The sequence below is a fragment of the Aspergillus alliaceus genome (genome assembly GCF_009176365.1).
Source record: "Aspergillus alliaceus strain CBS 536.65 unplaced genomic scaffold BDW43scaffold_4, whole genome shotgun sequence".
Taxonomy (NCBI): domain Eukaryota; kingdom Fungi; phylum Ascomycota; class Eurotiomycetes; order Eurotiales; family Aspergillaceae; genus Aspergillus; species Aspergillus alliaceus.
This window is the reverse complement of record NW_022474687.1, coordinates 722190-739165: the sequence shown is the minus strand read 5'-3', so window position 1 is coordinate 739165 and position 16976 is coordinate 722190. Positions and strand designations below refer to the sequence as shown.

At 45.4% G+C, this 16976-nt stretch overlaps 5 protein-coding genes and 4 non-coding genes across 9 annotated transcripts; 4 read left to right on the top strand and 5 right to left on the bottom strand.

Annotated features, from left to right (window-relative positions):
* Nucleotides 1-1143: 1143 nt before the first annotated feature.
* BDW43DRAFT_306823 (MCT family MFS transporter) lies at nucleotides 1144-2600 on the bottom strand (the record flags this gene model as incomplete). Its single annotated transcript, XM_032046114.1, has 3 exons — nucleotides 1144-2066; nucleotides 2132-2224; nucleotides 2288-2600. 3 exons carry the CDS (start codon nucleotides 2598-2600, stop codon nucleotides 1144-1146), a joined length of 1329 nt encoding a protein of 442 aa, XP_031904968.1.
* Nucleotides 2601-2705: 105 nt separating this feature from the next.
* Nucleotides 2706-5875, bottom strand: BDW43DRAFT_263101 (Zn(II)2Cys6 transcription factor). The gene is made up of 8 exons (XM_032040509.1): nucleotides 5638-5875; nucleotides 5536-5581; nucleotides 5112-5479; nucleotides 4479-5034; nucleotides 4388-4426; nucleotides 4253-4330; nucleotides 3948-4195; nucleotides 2706-3884 (listed from the first exon to the last, which is right to left on the bottom strand). The coding sequence occupies exons 1-8, from the start codon at nucleotides 5682-5684 to the stop codon at nucleotides 3266-3268; spliced, it is 2001 nt and encodes a 666-aa protein (XP_031904967.1). The 5' UTR covers nucleotides 5685-5875; the 3' UTR covers nucleotides 2706-3265.
* A 403-nt stretch (nucleotides 5876-6278) lies between these two features.
* On the top strand, nucleotides 6279-7044 carry BDW43DRAFT_263093 (uncharacterized protein). Its single transcript, XM_032040508.1, has one exon. The coding sequence runs from the start codon at nucleotides 6485-6487 to the stop codon at nucleotides 6698-6700; it is 216 nt and encodes a 71-aa protein (XP_031904966.1). The 5' UTR covers nucleotides 6279-6484; the 3' UTR covers nucleotides 6701-7044.
* A 70-nt stretch (nucleotides 7045-7114) lies between these two features.
* On the top strand, nucleotides 7115-7228 carry BDW43DRAFT_t34. Its single transcript has one exon. It is a non-coding gene; the product is annotated as a tRNA-Leu (tRNA).
* Nucleotides 7229-7315: 87 nt separating this feature from the next.
* Nucleotides 7316-7425, top strand: BDW43DRAFT_t35. The gene has a single exon. It is a non-coding gene; the product is annotated as a tRNA-Leu (tRNA).
* A 1507-nt stretch (nucleotides 7426-8932) lies between these two features.
* On the bottom strand, nucleotides 8933-9042 carry BDW43DRAFT_t32. Its single transcript has one exon. It is a non-coding gene; the product is annotated as a tRNA-Leu (tRNA).
* Nucleotides 9043-10783: 1741 nt separating this feature from the next.
* On the bottom strand, nucleotides 10784-10893 carry BDW43DRAFT_t31. Its single transcript has one exon. It is a non-coding gene; the product is annotated as a tRNA-Leu (tRNA).
* A 1212-nt stretch (nucleotides 10894-12105) lies between these two features.
* BDW43DRAFT_297069 (Zn(II)2Cys6 transcription factor) lies at nucleotides 12106-13659 on the top strand (the record flags this gene model as incomplete). The annotated part of the gene is made up of 3 exons (XM_032044314.1): nucleotides 12106-12162; nucleotides 12319-13340; nucleotides 13506-13659. 3 exons carry the CDS (start codon nucleotides 12106-12108, stop codon nucleotides 13657-13659), a joined length of 1233 nt encoding a protein of 410 aa, XP_031904965.1.
* Nucleotides 13660-13899: 240 nt separating this feature from the next.
* BDW43DRAFT_297068 (putative alpha/beta superfamily hydrolase) lies at nucleotides 13900-15179 on the bottom strand (the record flags this gene model as incomplete). Its single annotated transcript, XM_032044313.1, has 3 exons — nucleotides 13900-14324; nucleotides 14355-15059; nucleotides 15137-15179. 3 exons carry the CDS (start codon nucleotides 15177-15179, stop codon nucleotides 13900-13902), a joined length of 1173 nt encoding a protein of 390 aa, XP_031904964.1.
* Nucleotides 15180-16976: the final 1797 nt, after the last annotated feature.

Below are 16976 nucleotides of genomic sequence, written 5' to 3'. Positions count from 1 at the left end.
GACTGGTGGATCCCCAGTTATAGCATTACTATTTCACAGCATACGTCAAGAATCCACCCCACAATCCGGAAAGGGCAGGATGGTCGTTGAAGCTTCATGCTGATTCGATTATCCCCGAAGATGTTTTGATACTACGTAAGTAAATCTTCATAGATTTAAATCATTAACCGCAAGCAGAGATAGCAATGAGGGTATAAGTAGGTAGAAGGCACGCTCGACCCCGGGAGATAGCTTGCTTTCTTCAATATTCCATCTTTCCTCAATCTAGGACTCGCTGATCATTTCCAATCTAGACATGCACTTTACCGGCACTTTCCTTTTCTTAGTCACATTGTTTACTTTTGGCCACTGCCCACAATCAGGGTTGTGACGATAAAGGTGGCCCAAGCAATGCTTCACCTGATTCTGAAAGGGAGGTCAACCTGGAACGTACCTGTCGTCTAGCCACTGAGAGAACACACGGGCCATCACAGTTATTCGTCTAACATGGAGGCTACCAATTCCCTACTTTTTATACCACGATTATTATTTATAAAGTGTGCTCATCTTACAGATAGAAACGCAGGAAGTGGTTCTGGACCTTGAGCTGCTGCCAAAGTCATTGAGCAAGGCCATTCCAGGCCGACACTTTAGGGCTGTTTACATATGGAAGAAGACCACTGGGGAACAAAGCCAAAGCCATTTAACCCATTTGAGCGGCCGCCTTCCACCGCATGATCCATGGCAGCCATCTTGGCCAACCCGCTGGTGGCCACTACCCCCGGGATGGTTCCCTAGCCCCCCAGGAGTACCATGGATGCCGATCTAGCTCTGCGGGCACTCGATCTTGGAGGGTTCTAGTTGGCACGGGCTCTGAGAAGAAACACCATCCTCGAGAATCCGTCCCGGACACAAGGTGGAATTGAGAATAATTCTGAAAATTCGTTTAGTTACATGTAACGAGAATATTGTGTAGGGTTCAAGGACCCAGCAAGAGCAAAGGTGTTGTTGCAAGTATAGTCTTCTAGGCCTCGGTCACAAGGCAAGAACGTCTGCACGGGTTGTTTCTAGCATACACCTTAGGAATCTGAGCCCTTATTCTGTATGAGAAAATCTTATTTTTTATGTTATGTGCATACATACACATACCACCCAACTAACCCCCTAGAATATCGTTCCAACCCTCCACCCAACTTTAACACCCCTCGCCAACACAAAAAACAAACAAGCACACCCATAAACCAACCCACAAAACACAATAAGCCCCGAATAATCCTCCTTCTTCCCTGGGGCACTCTGCGCCTTCATTATCTCCCCAGCAATAGGAATCGCAAACAGTGCACCAACACTAACCAAGGAATACGTAGTTCCATACCGCTTCCCAAAGTCCTCCGTCGTCGAGATCTGCGCCACACAAACAGGTGCAAGGCTAATCGCCGAGCCGCTCCAGAACCCGAATAGAACGGCATATGCCACGATAGCGGCTGTATTAGACCCAGCGGGCAGCCACAATGCGAGGGTGAAGACGGTGCATACGAAAGTCGTGACGATCATGACGTTGAACCGTCCGTACCGGTCTGCGAAGTAGCCCGGGACGATGCGGCCCAGGATCGAAGCCGCGTTAAGGATAGAGACGACCTGGTATGCGAGGCTTTCTTGCATGCCATGTGATTGGGCGTAGGATGTTATGTAGGTTAGGGGTATAAGTAGGGCGAAGTCGATTAGGAAGATAGCGACCGTGAGTAAGGCGAATGGGGCTTCGCGTAGGGCGCGAATGTCAATTTTACCTCCGCCGAGCTTTTTGGGAGGCAGTCTGGTTTTCAGGAAGAGGATGCATAGGATGCAGAAGAAAGCACAGATGAATCCGGTTATTCGGATGGCCCAGGGGAATCCAACGGCTTCGGTGAGGTTCCAGATTAGAATGGGAAAGATGATGCCTCCGAATCCGCCGGCTGTGGCTGCAATTCCAGTCGCTAGGGCACGGCGGCGATGGAACCAGTGTGCCAGGCAGGCTACGCTGGGGGTGAAGACCATTGAGGAGGAGATTCCGCCGAGGACGCTGAATCCCAGCATGAATTGGTAGTATTCTTGTACGAGCTAGTATTAGCATGACCGTAGTGAACAGGAGATTATGGCTTTTTATATGACAAACCTTTAGCTACGCTAAAAACCATCAGCGAGCCAATAAGCCCAATACATCCTGGGGCAAGCAGTGGTCTGAGACCGTAAGCGTCAAAAACCGGTCCTATTTCTCATCAGTCATAATTGCCTAGTCTATAGGTGGGGACTTCGGGGATGGGATGCATACCGACTTGGACACTTCCAAAATAAAGAAAGAATGAGTATACTCCGAATATCCAACCGATAGATGCTTTAGAATAGTCCTTCAACTGATCATTTGCCAACCAGGCTTCCAGGACGCCCATTGTATTCAAAAGCCCAAATGAAGGCACCATTGCACACCATGAACCCAGCACCACGCTCCATGCACGCCATCCGCCGTCTGGGAAGTCTGAGGCCTGTTCCACCTGTTTTTGGTCCGCATATATGCTGGGCCCCTCCTCATCAATGCTATTCGAGGATATTGGCAGCGGACCAGATGGGGGATCGCTATGATGCATCCTTTATGGCCTTTCTTTTCTTCTGCTTCTCCTTCTCTTTTTTTTGTTTAGATATAGAGTAGGATGAGACACGAACTTTTTGAAGCACTTAACATACTTCACAGGATATCGAATACTACTTCATCAGTTAGGGCACGGCAAAAAGCTTCATTCCGCGCTAATCCCTTTCTGGACGCCGCCGCCACTGTTGGAGTCCGCGGAACCCGAAGATCCATATAAGTCATATCTCTTTCTTCTCTATTCCAATTTGCTTTTTCTTTCTTTGTCCACCTGTCAATTTATATCTAAGGATTGCTAGTAAAGCCGGCGAGTCCTTCATAAAAAGAGCTACTGAATACAAGGAAACCCTAGGGTATGATGGGAAAGCCGATTAGGAGTTATAATTCGTGTGGATTCGGTTCGGGTTTCAAGTGCGGGTCTTGCTACTTTAAAGTTATAATGTGTCGTGAAGGAATTGCGAGGAAAAGATGTACTAATCAGTCAATGGGATGATCGGGCATTTCAGTCTCACAATATAGCAGGTATCATTACATTAGAGGTGGAAGCTTTTATACAAATAGAGCATTCACTTTAAGTGCAGTACAGCGGAGTGGTGAGTTACGTCCAGATGGTGACCGCTTCTCATTCAAAGCCTTTGGCTGAGCATATATCTTTCTCTAGGACAATTAACTTGAGAAAATGGAAAGATAGACGGCGTTAAGCCCGCGACACATGGCAGCGATGCCTTCGAACGCCACATCCATCTCCAGAGAGTATTTTAGACATTCTATTGCATGTCGCAGCTCTTCAAGTAGTCTCCTGGCATCCTGGACCTCTGTGACAGGCTCTGGGTTTGCTATCAAAGGATAACAAACTGACAGGCGATCGGAGGCAATTGCTGCCCGTATCCGATGTATTAACATAAACAAGGAGTAGGAAGCCTGCATAGCAGCGCATTTGAAGAATGGTATGGTGCCTGGTGATTTCATTGCAGATGCGGCAGTAGGTGCAGCATGATGGATTGTTGGGGCTTCAGTGGTGCTTGACGGGGCATGCGTATCTGGACTTTCCGTTAAAGAGGATGGTTCTGGACATGGAAGGTTTCTGAATGCTCGGGCCACAGCAAGTGATGACTTTAAGCATTTGATTGAGGATTGCTGCTCGGTGAACGGAAACATGGCTTCGAAGTGTGCAGACACTTCCGGATATGGGGTTTTATCGTTGATAGCAGTGAGATCACAATGCTTTTCGACAAATAGTGGGATGTCCATGAACGCGCGAAACCGATGCAATCTGATTCGTGCTCTAGGCGAAAAGAAACACATATCAGATTTCTGTAAAATATCGGAAGATGTAGATAAAACTCACGAGTGAAGGACGACATATGCTATAGATCCCATACACTGAGTGGCAAGCCCCTCAGCATCGTTCTTTCGTGTTAGACCCATATAGAATTCTGATTCTGCAGCCAAAGACATTATATGTGAGTCAAGCTGATAGATCCTTTTAGGTAGGTCCTCGGGCTCCGTAGATACTTTATGCACCAAACCCAAGGCTTCAAGGACATCAGAGACAGAAAGGAAAGCTTCTTGCGCTTTTAGCAAAAGTGGCCAGGGCTATATTGGCGTGTTAATTGTCGGTAAATCATAATCATTCGAGGTCAGAGTCCTTACATCTGGCCCGTCTATCGACGCTTTTAAGACGGGATATGGAGTGGTTATTCGAGGATCATGTGCTGTAATGATCGGTGACTGTTTATCACTTAGTAAGGGCTATTGTCAAATACCAATATGTCTTCTTGTTCATACCGATACTTGTACGACGGAGGTATGATACAGTGTTGAAACCTGAGATCGGTCAGTCACCAATACTAGTATATCTAGACCAGACAACACGAACAGCAGACCACCATGCTCGTCGTTGAGCTTCCAGTGCGGTTGAGTCTAAACGGTGTAGGCCGAGATCCATGGCTGTAGTAATCGCTTGGTTCGCGCGTGTGCGCATGCGGGATACGTTCCCATATTGGCAATATTCATAAATACTAAGGGCAATCAGAGCTAACACTGGGTGAAGCTGGAACGGTACTTCACAGTGAAGGCTAACGCGTTGGGAATAGGAATTTGTGTCAGAAATGCGATGTGTCACGAGATCGTCAATTTCCTTCTCTGCACTGTTGAGCGCAGCTTGTGCATAGAGCCGCGCATAGGAGCGCCGCATCCAAACATGGCATTCCCCTGATGGGTGCATGTCCTGAGGAGGTGGTATGAGTGAGAGAATCGCGGACAATGCTAAGGTAAGAGAGCTCATCGGCCAATATGGAAGACAAGACTGGTCCACTGTGCCCGCCTCCGCAGGCGGGGGCTGGAACACCTTCGGTTTGTCTTCATACTGTGGCTCCACAGGGGGTGGTAACAGCGACAGATACGGATGGATATAGATATAATAGGCGTTCGCTCTGGCTCCGGGCATCCTCCAGTTAGCCACCAAAGGACTTTTGTGCATATCATCCATCCCGATCCATTCCATACTTACATATCCTCCTCGGAGGTATATACTCTTAGAACCGGGTTTTCTATCTCACTAGAGGGTCCCGTATCCTGGGAACTCCAAAGCAAACCAGGATCCACACTGAGGTTCTGCTCTCCACTGAAAGGGGTTAGGAGGCCAATGATGTGCCGAAGACTAGGATCAGTCTCATGAGCAGAATCTGGGTCTCCCGTCCCTGGAATATGTGAAGTCTGGTGGGTATTAAGCACACCACCAGAATTTGAAGGGTGTGATGATGATATTGAAGAGCAAGGCACGCTCATACGTCGAACTTCCTTGTCATTCTTGGTGCTTCGCCGAGGCCCACCGCGCCGACTAGGGCGGTAGAAGCAGCCACGATTCCTTTCAAAGCACTTTCACGGGGATGCTGTTAGTGAGTCGAATTTCCCATTCAGGCTGGTGACCCTACAGGTTTACAAGGATGCTGACCGTCACAACGTGTTTTTGACGAACGGCTAAAATAAAGTCAATATACAGCTGTCAGTACACAGAAAGAGATGCTGGGCTATACCAAGCTAGACAGGCAGCTTTGACTGGATGATTAGTCACTCGAGGCATATTGTTGTAAACACCATGGGTAGATGCACTTCAGTATATGGCCTTTAATCCAAATGCTGCATTGGGTAAAATGGTCGCCACGTGATAAGAATATGATTGATACTTGCGTCACGAGGTTGCATAACATGATTAGTAAGCCAGTGCCATGGATTAAGTTAGTTAAGTGAGAGTGTATAGTTGGCGCCTACTTCTAGAGTGGACCCATCGACAATCGGAACGGAGCTAATTTTCCGAACGTGGCCCAGTGTCTGTGCACAGTGGCTTTGAGTGAAAGTTATTTAAGCTAATACCATCTATTTTCAATAATGTTACAGGACGAATAAGCTATTCCAACCTAAGTGTGCCCATTAAACAAGAAATAGCTAATGGATAGGAATAACATGTTATATGAAATTTTTGTGGGGTAAAGATTTGGCAGTGATGCCTTAGGCAGAGCCTCCTATAATATAGGACTGCCTGTAAGTCAGTCCCATAACATTAAAGAAACCAGCAGGAGAACACAAGACCAGAAAATGAGCAAGTAGCAAAGTGTATATAAAGAAGTGAAATGCTTTGAAATGGATTAGAAAAGTTTTCTGCTGCCACAACACACAGACCTCCTGCCACTTCTGGAACAATATTATTCCATTCCGTAAGTGGCGGACCCACTCTTAGAAGTCGGCCTCAACTATGTCCTGGTTAACAACTTAACGAACTAACATGTGATTAGCTTTATGCCCTATGACATGATACATCCGCCAGTGTTGAGTCTGCAATTAGGATTTCGGGATGGGATGGGATTTTAGGATGGGAAATGGGAAATGGGAAATGGGACTCCTGTCCCTAAATTTGTGTTAGAATGGGAATCCCGTCCCATCGTGTCCCAACGGTCAGCCTATCTGCAATTGGTATTAACATTGTTTACAAATCCTAATATAAGATTCATTTGTATGAAGCTGAAAACGGCCGTTTGTGTTATAACAATCCTCATGTATTCTACTTTTACACAATGTACCCTTGGCGTATTGATTTCATGACTTTCTCTATATATATAATGAGACTATAGGCCCTAGCCTAACGAACAGGAAAGTCTCCAGCCTCAACCATCCTCTCTATCTCGGTCTTCTGATACAGTACTAATACTATCCTTACTAGCCAGAAAAAGAGAGGTCCTGCCGGAACAGCTCATAATAGACCTGTTACCAACATAACAATCCGGACTCCCACATCATTACACCGCCTTGTACAATGAGGGCCAAAGAACACCTCGATTCCTCGAACAAGCCATTGGAGCCATAGTTGCATTACAATGACCCTGTGAGTGCTTTTTGTAAAAGTTAAAAGATAAAAAAACATTAATTGGAAGTTCAATGAATAAAAAGCTGCTTTGAAGGAAGTTTACATATAGATCTCCTTTATATAAATATGTTCCGAATCTAAATATAGAAACAGGCAAGGTGGCCGAGCGGTCTAAGGCGCACGGTTCAGGTATACCTGACCATACAAACTTTCTGTAAAGTTTCCGTGTCATGAAAATGGCGTGGGTTCGAATCCCACCCTTGTCATAATTTTTGGCGAAATTTTTATGATTTTGCTTTAGAGGTTACAATCGTCCTTATATATTCATCTATTACGTTTCAAGCACAGAAACAGGCAAGGTGGCCGAGCGGTCTAAGGCGCACGGTTCAGGTATACCTGACCACATGAGCTTCACAGCTTCCGTGTCATGAAAATGGCGTGGGTTCGAATCCCACCCTTGTCATTTTTTGACTAATCCTAGATTATCTATCCTAGTTATACGTAATTGCAACTGCTATCAATCACTTTTTAATATAAATAAATTGTATGAGAAACTCACCCTCTTGGCTCATAAGTTTTACGCCCACCCGTGATGCAACCCATTATCGCTCCGGACATCCCTTTCCATACCTTGACTATCTATAATGTTACTACATAAACATAACACTACCCTCACAGTCACAGACAAATTTACAGAGCGCATCAGGTTGGTTCCAGGCCGCGGCATCTAGATGTCCTCGCTTAGGCTAATATCTCTTAGAACGCCTAGCGATCAATGACTAGGGCATTTCCTCTGTCATTATATGACTGAGATCCCAGATTTATTTGTGACATATAGAACTCCATCTTTGATCATCTCAAGGTTCAACGCAAGTACATGCTCCGCCAGCTGCACACCGTGCTCAATCGACAGCCGATCAGAAAGGACTAACCAGAATTTATTTACGATATGCTATTCTCTCGACAAATTGGAGGACCAGCCACGCATCCCCCGCCAAATACAGGCTTATAGCTACCGTGCTGAACTCTACATTACCGGCTTCGCTGCCTGATTTTATCTGATTCGATCTGCTAGGGCCACAGGGCAAGGCCAAAAGTCAGGTCAGGTCAAAGACCCTAGTAGTTGAGCACAACATATATCGATATTCGGTCTAGGGCATGCTTGGTTGCTTTCAACCAAGCATAGTTAGTCTTTTGGCCATGTGGAGTAGCACACCTGTCACGAGTAAGCCTTAGGCTTAAGAGCCCGATGGCCAGTTGCGATACGATATATACCGCGCCTGGGAAATCAACTCTGATCGGAGTTGATCATAGTGGATACCTAATGGGAACATCATACGTATCGGATTGCTAATCTCAAGAGTAATCCTGTCAAGCAAAATTACCACTAAAACTCCGCTATCAGCCACCTCCCTACTCCATTTAAATAGGTGCCTTTGATCCTTATCTACACCATCATATCGCTATATTCCCATGGTATCACGTGTGTCGCGTCATTTGGATGATCACTTCAGGCCTATCAATATGCTCATTTTATCATTAGATCAGAAATGGGAGACTTTGTCATTTCATCATTGCACCCCTTAGATTTCAACAGTTGATTACTAGGTAATACGGAATCCCGCATTCCTGTAGCGGGCTGAAGCCCGTTAGAATACTCAGGTCGTTGGTCCTCGTTTCCGTATTCCTCACATGGTGTATTTCTGCCCCTCCTTCCTGTCATACATACCTCATTATCTCGCCGTTTGTTGATACTTCTCCTCTTCCTTTCTTCTTCAGCGTTTTCTTGTTTTGATAGCTATGACAGTGGTCACATGACTACCACTCACTTCACTGATTGCCTAAACCTCCATCCGTGAGAAGAAGTTGAGATACAGAAGATCTAGCAGGTATTATGGATGTCGTCCATATTTCATCTAAGCCCACACTTTGTATATGTTCATCTCGAGGATGGGTAACATAAAAATTTATGACAAGGGTGGGATTCGAACCCACGCCATTTTCATGACACGGAAGCTATAATGCTCATGTGGTCAGGTATACCTGAACCGTGCGCCTTAGACCACTCGGCCACCTTGCCTACTTGTATTGACCCTAGGTTTAGGGTAATGACTTAAATGGGTAAGTGACCTAAATTGAAAAGTAGATAGCAGCTGCTACAATCACTTCTAAGTAGGATACACAATGATTTAGAGATATCTACTAATCAGGGTAGGAGGCTGTTACGGAACTTGCAATCTCACCCTATAAATCAGACCTGACGGATATACGGGACTCTAGCTCAACCAAATGGTTGATTAGGTAGTCTATCACGAAGAGACTAAGCTGAAGAGAAGAGAAGAAAGGAAAACATGACGCTATCGCGTAGGCGATCCTATGTGTTGCCCTTCTAGACAAAGGGTCACATGACTGACCAGACTCACTTTACTGATTGTAGTTCTAAGCCTCGATCCGTGACAACGGACTGGGAAAAGCCGCAGTAATGCGACGCGGGAGCAACTATATACCAATCACGTGACATAACATACGGGTTGGCATAACGTTTTCAACCACCGAGTCGGCATCACCACCGAGCCGGCACCTCTGTATTCCATACAAAATGGCAAATTCCAATGCTCTATATCTCAACAACACCGGGTTTATTTTACTCCCTATTTTACACATTATAATTAGAGATTGTACTTAATGTAAACCTAGATTCTTTGGTAATAATACTCTATTAATTACAATAATCATATAAATTACGATGTAATTTTGTGCATTTTGTACTATCACAGTAAATAACTGGCTAAATTGCCGGAAATTTGTTGCATAAGCTGGCTATATTCTCTAATAGTAGTACATACAATGTCTGATAAAATTAATCTACATTGGTTGAGATATAATGGACTGAAATTTGCTATTTTGTATGGAATACAGAGGTGCCGGCTCGGTGGTGGTGCCGACTCGGTGGTTGAAAACGTTACCGGTTGCAAACGTATATGAGTTTGGTATATGCCCACGGGATAATAAGGGAGCTCATTATTCTCATGTACTTAGCTTAGTCCTTCATAATCAATCACAGTTGTTACTACAGAGTTACCTTTAGTACCAATAGACCAGCATCAACTCGTTCGTACTCTTCTAACTGTCTAGTCCACGTACTTGACAGCCCTGGCCTCTTGGACTTTTTCTATTCAAGGATTAATTATCGCACCTGTGACGGCTCAGTCTCTATACGGGCTGCTGAGTTCGTAGTGAATGTCAGCGAGTAATGACGTGATTCTTTTTTGTTCTGTTGTATTCGAGATAGACAATATCTCACAGAGCTTCTCTCCTTCAAGCGATTCTCTCGTATTAGAGCTATCTACCCAATCAGATCAACCAATCTACATTGGCCTAAGCCGTTACAGCACCATCGTTTGGGCCTCCTCAGGTCACCCTCATGACACTTTGTTATCACATATCAGTGGATTCTGATACTTAGGTGACCCTCGCTACGCAAGCAAAGCTAACTGGTCGCGGAGCTCTTGGCCGAATACCCGGGTATAACACAGACCTACTAACTAGATAAGGATACGAAAGATGAAGGGAATGGAAAGATCAAAGGTAGCAGTAGATAACTATTGAGACAGGAAATAAATTGATTCTTGACCTCCTAATACTACTAACGGTTCACCAATTTATAACTGAAGCCCTACACCTAAAGAATTTTAGACCACGCTGAGCTGGCACCCGCACCTAAAGGATTCAGAATCCTTATTAAAAAGCTGACTGATACATGGTCATCAGGCCGAATCGCTATCCGATCTAAAAATCAATCTAGGAAGATTTAAAAAATTTGACAAGGGTGGGATTCGAACCCACGCCATTTTCATGACACGGAAGCTGTGAAGCTCATGTGGTCAGGTATACCTGAACCGTGCGCCTTAGACCGCTCGGCCACCTTGCCTGGTGTGATTTTTTTGGGCTACTAAAGCGCCTAATAGTAAATCTGTGAAATATGTCCACACAAACTGCCATACCTTTGATATTCTATCGATCTGAAGTACTTGGAAATATCACGTATTGGGACGCCCCAAGTGTCTGGGCATTTTTGGTACTCTAGTCGTATATTTTGGTGAACACATTCTATTGGCAGTAGCTATGCAGCCTCTAGTGATATGTAGGTGTTCCGGGCTTATAGACCTTGGAAAATGCAAATCAACGATACAATAGAAATGACTAGACTTGGCCTGATAGACTTACTTATTCCAATCTAACTGAAACGCATGAGGCCTTGTATACGGAGAAGATTAACAAAGCGTCTTTCATATAGGAACATGGCCGGATCAGTAGAATAATGAACACATAGAAATAATGAGATAATGAAATACTAAGGAACACAGTCCGTGTTCATCCTACAATAACAAAGGCTTATCCTGAATCCAATAGTTAGTGTAGAAACATAATCTTGGCCAGGTTTAACTAGCACTATGCTCAAGGTAATCGGTCGCCGAGCTTGAGACCTGACTAGCTGAATTTAAAGGGGCGATTGATATATCATGGGGTGCTGCTTCTTCTGATCTTTCGGATAGTATATGCTCTGTTGGCAGGACCTGTGATTTTCTCAGAATATTAACTAAAGTAGTACAGAGTGAAGTTCAAAAGGACCGCAGGGCTGTGGACAGCTGAGATTCTGGGTGTATTATGCGGCACTAAGATAATTACGACGCTAGAAAACTCAGGTAAATCATAAGGACACCGATTGAATACTGTGTAAAAGTGAATAACATCTTTGACGCTGGCCTTCTTGTTATGTTAAATCAGGATTACATTATATTATGTTTACGGTTACATTAGCGTCTACATTAGACTATGTCATATTGCTTGTAATTGATTGTCCTGCAAACGGTGATCCCTTTAATGGTGAGCATCAAGGAGAAAAACTATATTCGAGCCTAATATAGTGGTAAAATGTTACACAGACGCTTCATGAAAGATGTCGTACCAAAGTCACGGGGCTTACTGGAAAGTGTCCAAGACAAAGATACATCAAGGGATTCATTTGAGCAACCATTACTTACCCGCACCATCATATCGGGCTACTTCTCGAGAACTTAGACTTACATTAGTTTTGTGCTAGCCAATCACGCTACTGGTCTAGAGAAGTACAAGTTTCACGATGGTGGGAGTTATGACTAGCAAAGGATGCCGCATGTGTGTGAGCCGTAGGATCAAGGTAAGTATCTATTGTTTTCTCTAAAGAGCTATCTTGATTGCCCAGTGTGTGCCACAAAAAAAAAAAGAAAAAAAAAAAGAAAGACAAACAAAGGAATATGAGCCATTCTACATGAGGCTATTTTGAAACGTTTCACAGACTGATGCAAAGTCATAGTGTGACGAAGCTCGCCCACGTTGCCTGCGGTGCGTAAAGAAAGGCTGTGAATGCCCAGGCTATGATCGCCGCTTCAAATTTCGCGACCAGACGCAAGCCCTAATGCAGCAATACGGCCGGGAATATACAGGACGTGACAATCGAGCTTCCCAGCAAAGGCCAAAGCAAAAACAGACTAATTCGTCAGAACCTCCAAGGCTCATTATCGATCAGATCTCCGCTCCCAGTTTGACATACGCAGCGCTGGATATCCAAACAAAAGAATCGTTCAATGACTTCCTGGGATATTACTTTCCTTCGTATGCCGCCTGGTCATTCCAACTCGAGGTTAATTGGATGGATTTCATACGAAGTCAGGGGCTTAGCTGCCCTCAAGCGTTAATCTGGGCGATCCGCGCGCTGAATACCTTCCATATGGGAGTCATGCGAGGAAACGAAGGCGCTATAATCAGTGGTAGGCACATGTATGGCCGAGGAATAAAGCATTTGGCGTACCTCTTGCAGACGCCCTCTGCGCTCAAGGATGAGACACTAGCAGCCGCTATTTTACTCGGAGGATACGAAATGTTGGATGAGAGCTGCCAGAATTCCTGGATACTTCACTGCGGTGGCATCCGTCACCTTATGCGTGCCCGTGGACCGGCTGCGCATAAACGTGGAATCGGTCAGACTCTCATGCTATCCTTTCGAAACTTCCTAGTTGCCGAAGCATTCAGACAGGGGGAATCCTGCTTCCTCGGGACCCCTGAATGGACATCAGACCTCGATCAAAGCGGTAGCATAGGAAGTGAGAGAGGACAATATATCTCTGTGTTTCAGAACATGGACTCTGCATTTAACGAAACTGTTAAATGTCCTGGCTACTATGCAGCTATACGAGCGATTATCGAATCAGAGGAAGGCACCGAGCTTTCCAAACTGGACCGTCTGGTTGGGGATATGATGGGAACCAAGGGGCGCCTAATCCGGCTCCACTCACGGATTTCCCCTGACTTGGAGGAGGTTGTAGCGGTCCCAGATTCGTCTGTTGGATTGATTTCGTCTGGGCATGCAGAAAGCTTGGGTCGGCAGCCGTGTATTGATATCTTGTCGGTTCTGGGGCTGATTGATCAGCTCATGGCTGTGCTTGAGGTATATCGGAATCAGAAGCTGTCCCGATTTAATACTGATATCAAGACCGCATGTAGCAATATAGCTACTACTTATGTATCGCGGGGTTGCATGGCAGAATTAAAACTGGATGGCACGGTCGAGGATGGTTTAAAGAAGTTCTCTGCGGCAATGGGAATTCCGAACAAAATTACTGTTTCCCTGCGGCGTGGTGTTGGGGAGTGGCCTTAAAGGTAGCCCAAATATTGAAGGTACCTAAGAGGATGAACGATAGGGGAGCTGCAGGCGGGCCTGTTAAGTATCCTGGGAATCAATTCCGCATCCATCAGCTGTAGCAACAGCGAAAGCGGCGTCGCAGGGTTTGATTGACTGGTGTGAAGTAGTTTGTATTCGTTTGAGACCGTATTTCTCCTGAAAGCTCTCTGATCGTGTTTGTATTGTGTGAGAAGCATATTGCTATACAAAAAGCTGTCAAACTGCGCTTCTTCCCGGCGAGGTGTTCTTGAGTATGAAGTTGACCAATGCCTCTCTACCATCTAACTTGACTGGTGCCTCTGTATGCAACGCCCCAGGTACAGTTTTCCTCTCGAGTTTCAATCCAAGCCTTTGACTATCGGATTCCAAACCATCCGCTACATGTGGCGGGATCACTTCATCGTTCTCCGCGGAAAGCAACAGTATTGGAGGAGGTGAGACCTTGCTGTGGTGTTCGTTCTGGTCCCGCCAGCTAGCAATCCTCTCCATAGCCGTAGTACAACTCCAGTGGTTCCACGAAAATGGCCACAGGTATCTATATGGTAGCCATTTCTGGGGATATAGGCTAATCAACATATCTTTAATGCTAGAGGACGGTGCCTCCAAGACCAATCCAGCGATATTTATTGGACGAGCGCGCTCTATCTTACTGGATACTGCTTGGTGACCACTATGATGAGACAGGTACGTAGCGGTAGCAGTACTCGCGATGGCTGAACCAAGACTGTGTCCCCAGAGAATGACTTCAAGGTCAGTGTCTGGCGACGCATAGGTTTCCGATACCCAGTTTAAAAACGATTGGGCATCAAGCTCAATACCGGACTGCGTTGCACGACCTGAGGATGTCCAATAGCCGCGATATGATAAGGCTACCACAGTGTACTCAGTGGCATCTGATGAATAGGTGGGCGACGGATGTGACTTTGACTTTTCATCTATCATCCGCAAGACCTGAGAAAGAAGTGGCAGGCGAAGAGGAGTCGAGCCACCATTTCCTTGGAAATAACATATGACGACAGATTTTCTCTTCACTGTCGCTCTTTGCGCGACAGTAGTCCGACCATCACGGCGCTGGAGTGGAATGTGGCCTTCGCATACCGCTAACTTAGTCCTATCAAGGCTTTGGATCCGTTTTTCTGTCCACTGTACTGGTTGGCATTCGCGCTCGTAGTCCGCAATCTTTTCAGAGCGCGCAAGTGGCGGTAACCAAGAGAGGTATAATAGTTTGTCTTGCAGAATGACGATCCAGAAACATTTCCAGGTCCAGAGCGAAATCAGGAGTCCAAAGAAGATGAGGGGAGGAACAAGAATAGAGGGGATAGCCGTAGTGCCAAACGTGCGCGTGCGTTGAAAATTGTACAGCCGCGATTTATGTTCTGGTTGATATTCGACCCTCTTCCGTGAGATGCTGCCGTGTTTTAAAGGAGAGAGCACATGGTATTGTGAAGAGAACGTGCATGTCCGTCGTAATGTGCGAGGCCGAGAAAAGATCGCATTGGGAGAATTGCGCCACAAGCGCTGCATAATCCATCCCCTCACCATCAAAAATGGACTGAGCTTTTTATGGAAAAATGCAACGGGCGATGCATCCATGAAGGATGTTGTGAGCCGAAATGGAGGATGGTTGGCGTGTTGCTTACTAAAGGGAAGGTGGGCCTCGATAAGATAAGATAATGATAAGATGTTGCATCGACTTAATGTATGTACGTAGCCCTCACGAGTAATTGCAGGCCGATAGTAATTCGTGAAAGCTATATTTTATAAATCTTTACCTCCTAGAGGGGCTTTAAAGTGTAGTCTCCAGGTCGGTCATACTGAGGTAAGACACGTTGGAGGTATACTGTGTAAGGGTAAAGGAGTATACATAGTGGCACTAGGAGATCATGGTGACTCGCTTGATCATTGTTGTCACTATCATTACAGCTGAAGACGGTAGAAGCTGATCAGTTGTAATAAGGATATGATTAGGGGTGCGTTCATGAGGATGGCCTAAGATCCACGGAGTACTTTGTTGAGGGAGAGCCCATCGAGATCCTGACTAGCTCTCAGGAGCCGGTGAAAGGAAAGCCTGAAAGACTGGTGGCTGAGGACAACGATGGAAAAAGGCGTCGTTTTGATAGCTCCAGGGCTACTATTTCAATGATATGGCTGATGTTAGCATCGTTCGTAAAGTTCTGCCTTGTTTCGAACTTGGAACTCGACTTTGTTACAAAGCCCTAGTTTTGACAAGAATTCGGCAACAACTTCCAGGCTAAGTTCCCTGTTGGACTTGGTGGCAAGTCGAAGATGGTTCTTTGATCAGCCGATCAAGCCATGTAAGTAAAGTCCACCGAGCCCTGGTAGCAAAGATACTTATGTTCTAGGGTACAGTGCTATGAGTCTATCATATAGGCATGCTGGGAGAGGTGGGGGAGTATGCTTGACGGTTCCTCTAGATGGTTCTTGATAGTCATTCATTCCATGTCTATATACAAAGATGTTCATCAATATTTATTGATTTCTACTATATCGCCAGTTTCTCCGTTGGACCGCTGAACCTTGTTCGTAGCCGTGAAAGGCTTCTCTACGCGGTACTAGATCTAAGTCCTCTCACCTTACAATGTACTTCCCCAAGGATACTGGAAATACAAGAAGGTAGGTAATACTATGAATAGACTGATTTAAATGTGAAACCTTGTCTTTATGGTAATGAGATAGCAGAAACATAGACTCCGAACGAATGAGCGTTTCCGTGTAATATTGGAGCTGCTGTTATAACCGGTGTTATGTACAAATTACTGTATCAATTTTCACTCCCCACCTGTTCCTCCAACTGAAACATCTCTAATGTTATTTCCCTGATCTGTCACCATGTCACCATGTCACCATGTCAACTTTGTCAACTCAGTTGAGGCCAAAACAAACTCATGGTATGAACACCAACAAACTCCGGAAATATATACCCCGCGGATGCATCAAACCGCCGTTTTCGCCCATCCCTATATTGAACAGTACATGCCTTAGATCCACCTTTCAAAAACATCTTTTCACTCGTAAGTATGCAAATGACTCCTACCAGTAGAGTAGATAGGCACGCTTTTGACCTTCAGGTCAAGTTGATTTTGAATCTGGTTCTGACCAGCGAAGCGAATTTCAGATAGGCCCTCCGTGGGTTGATCTTCGACACCAAGGTGACCCCCGAAAAAAAAATCCAAAGGCTGGTCTGACAGCGAGCAGGAGATTCTTCAGCCGCCACCAGGTCCACAACGGCATATCTCTGAGCGGTCTTATCAGGTCAAGGGGGTTATATTTCC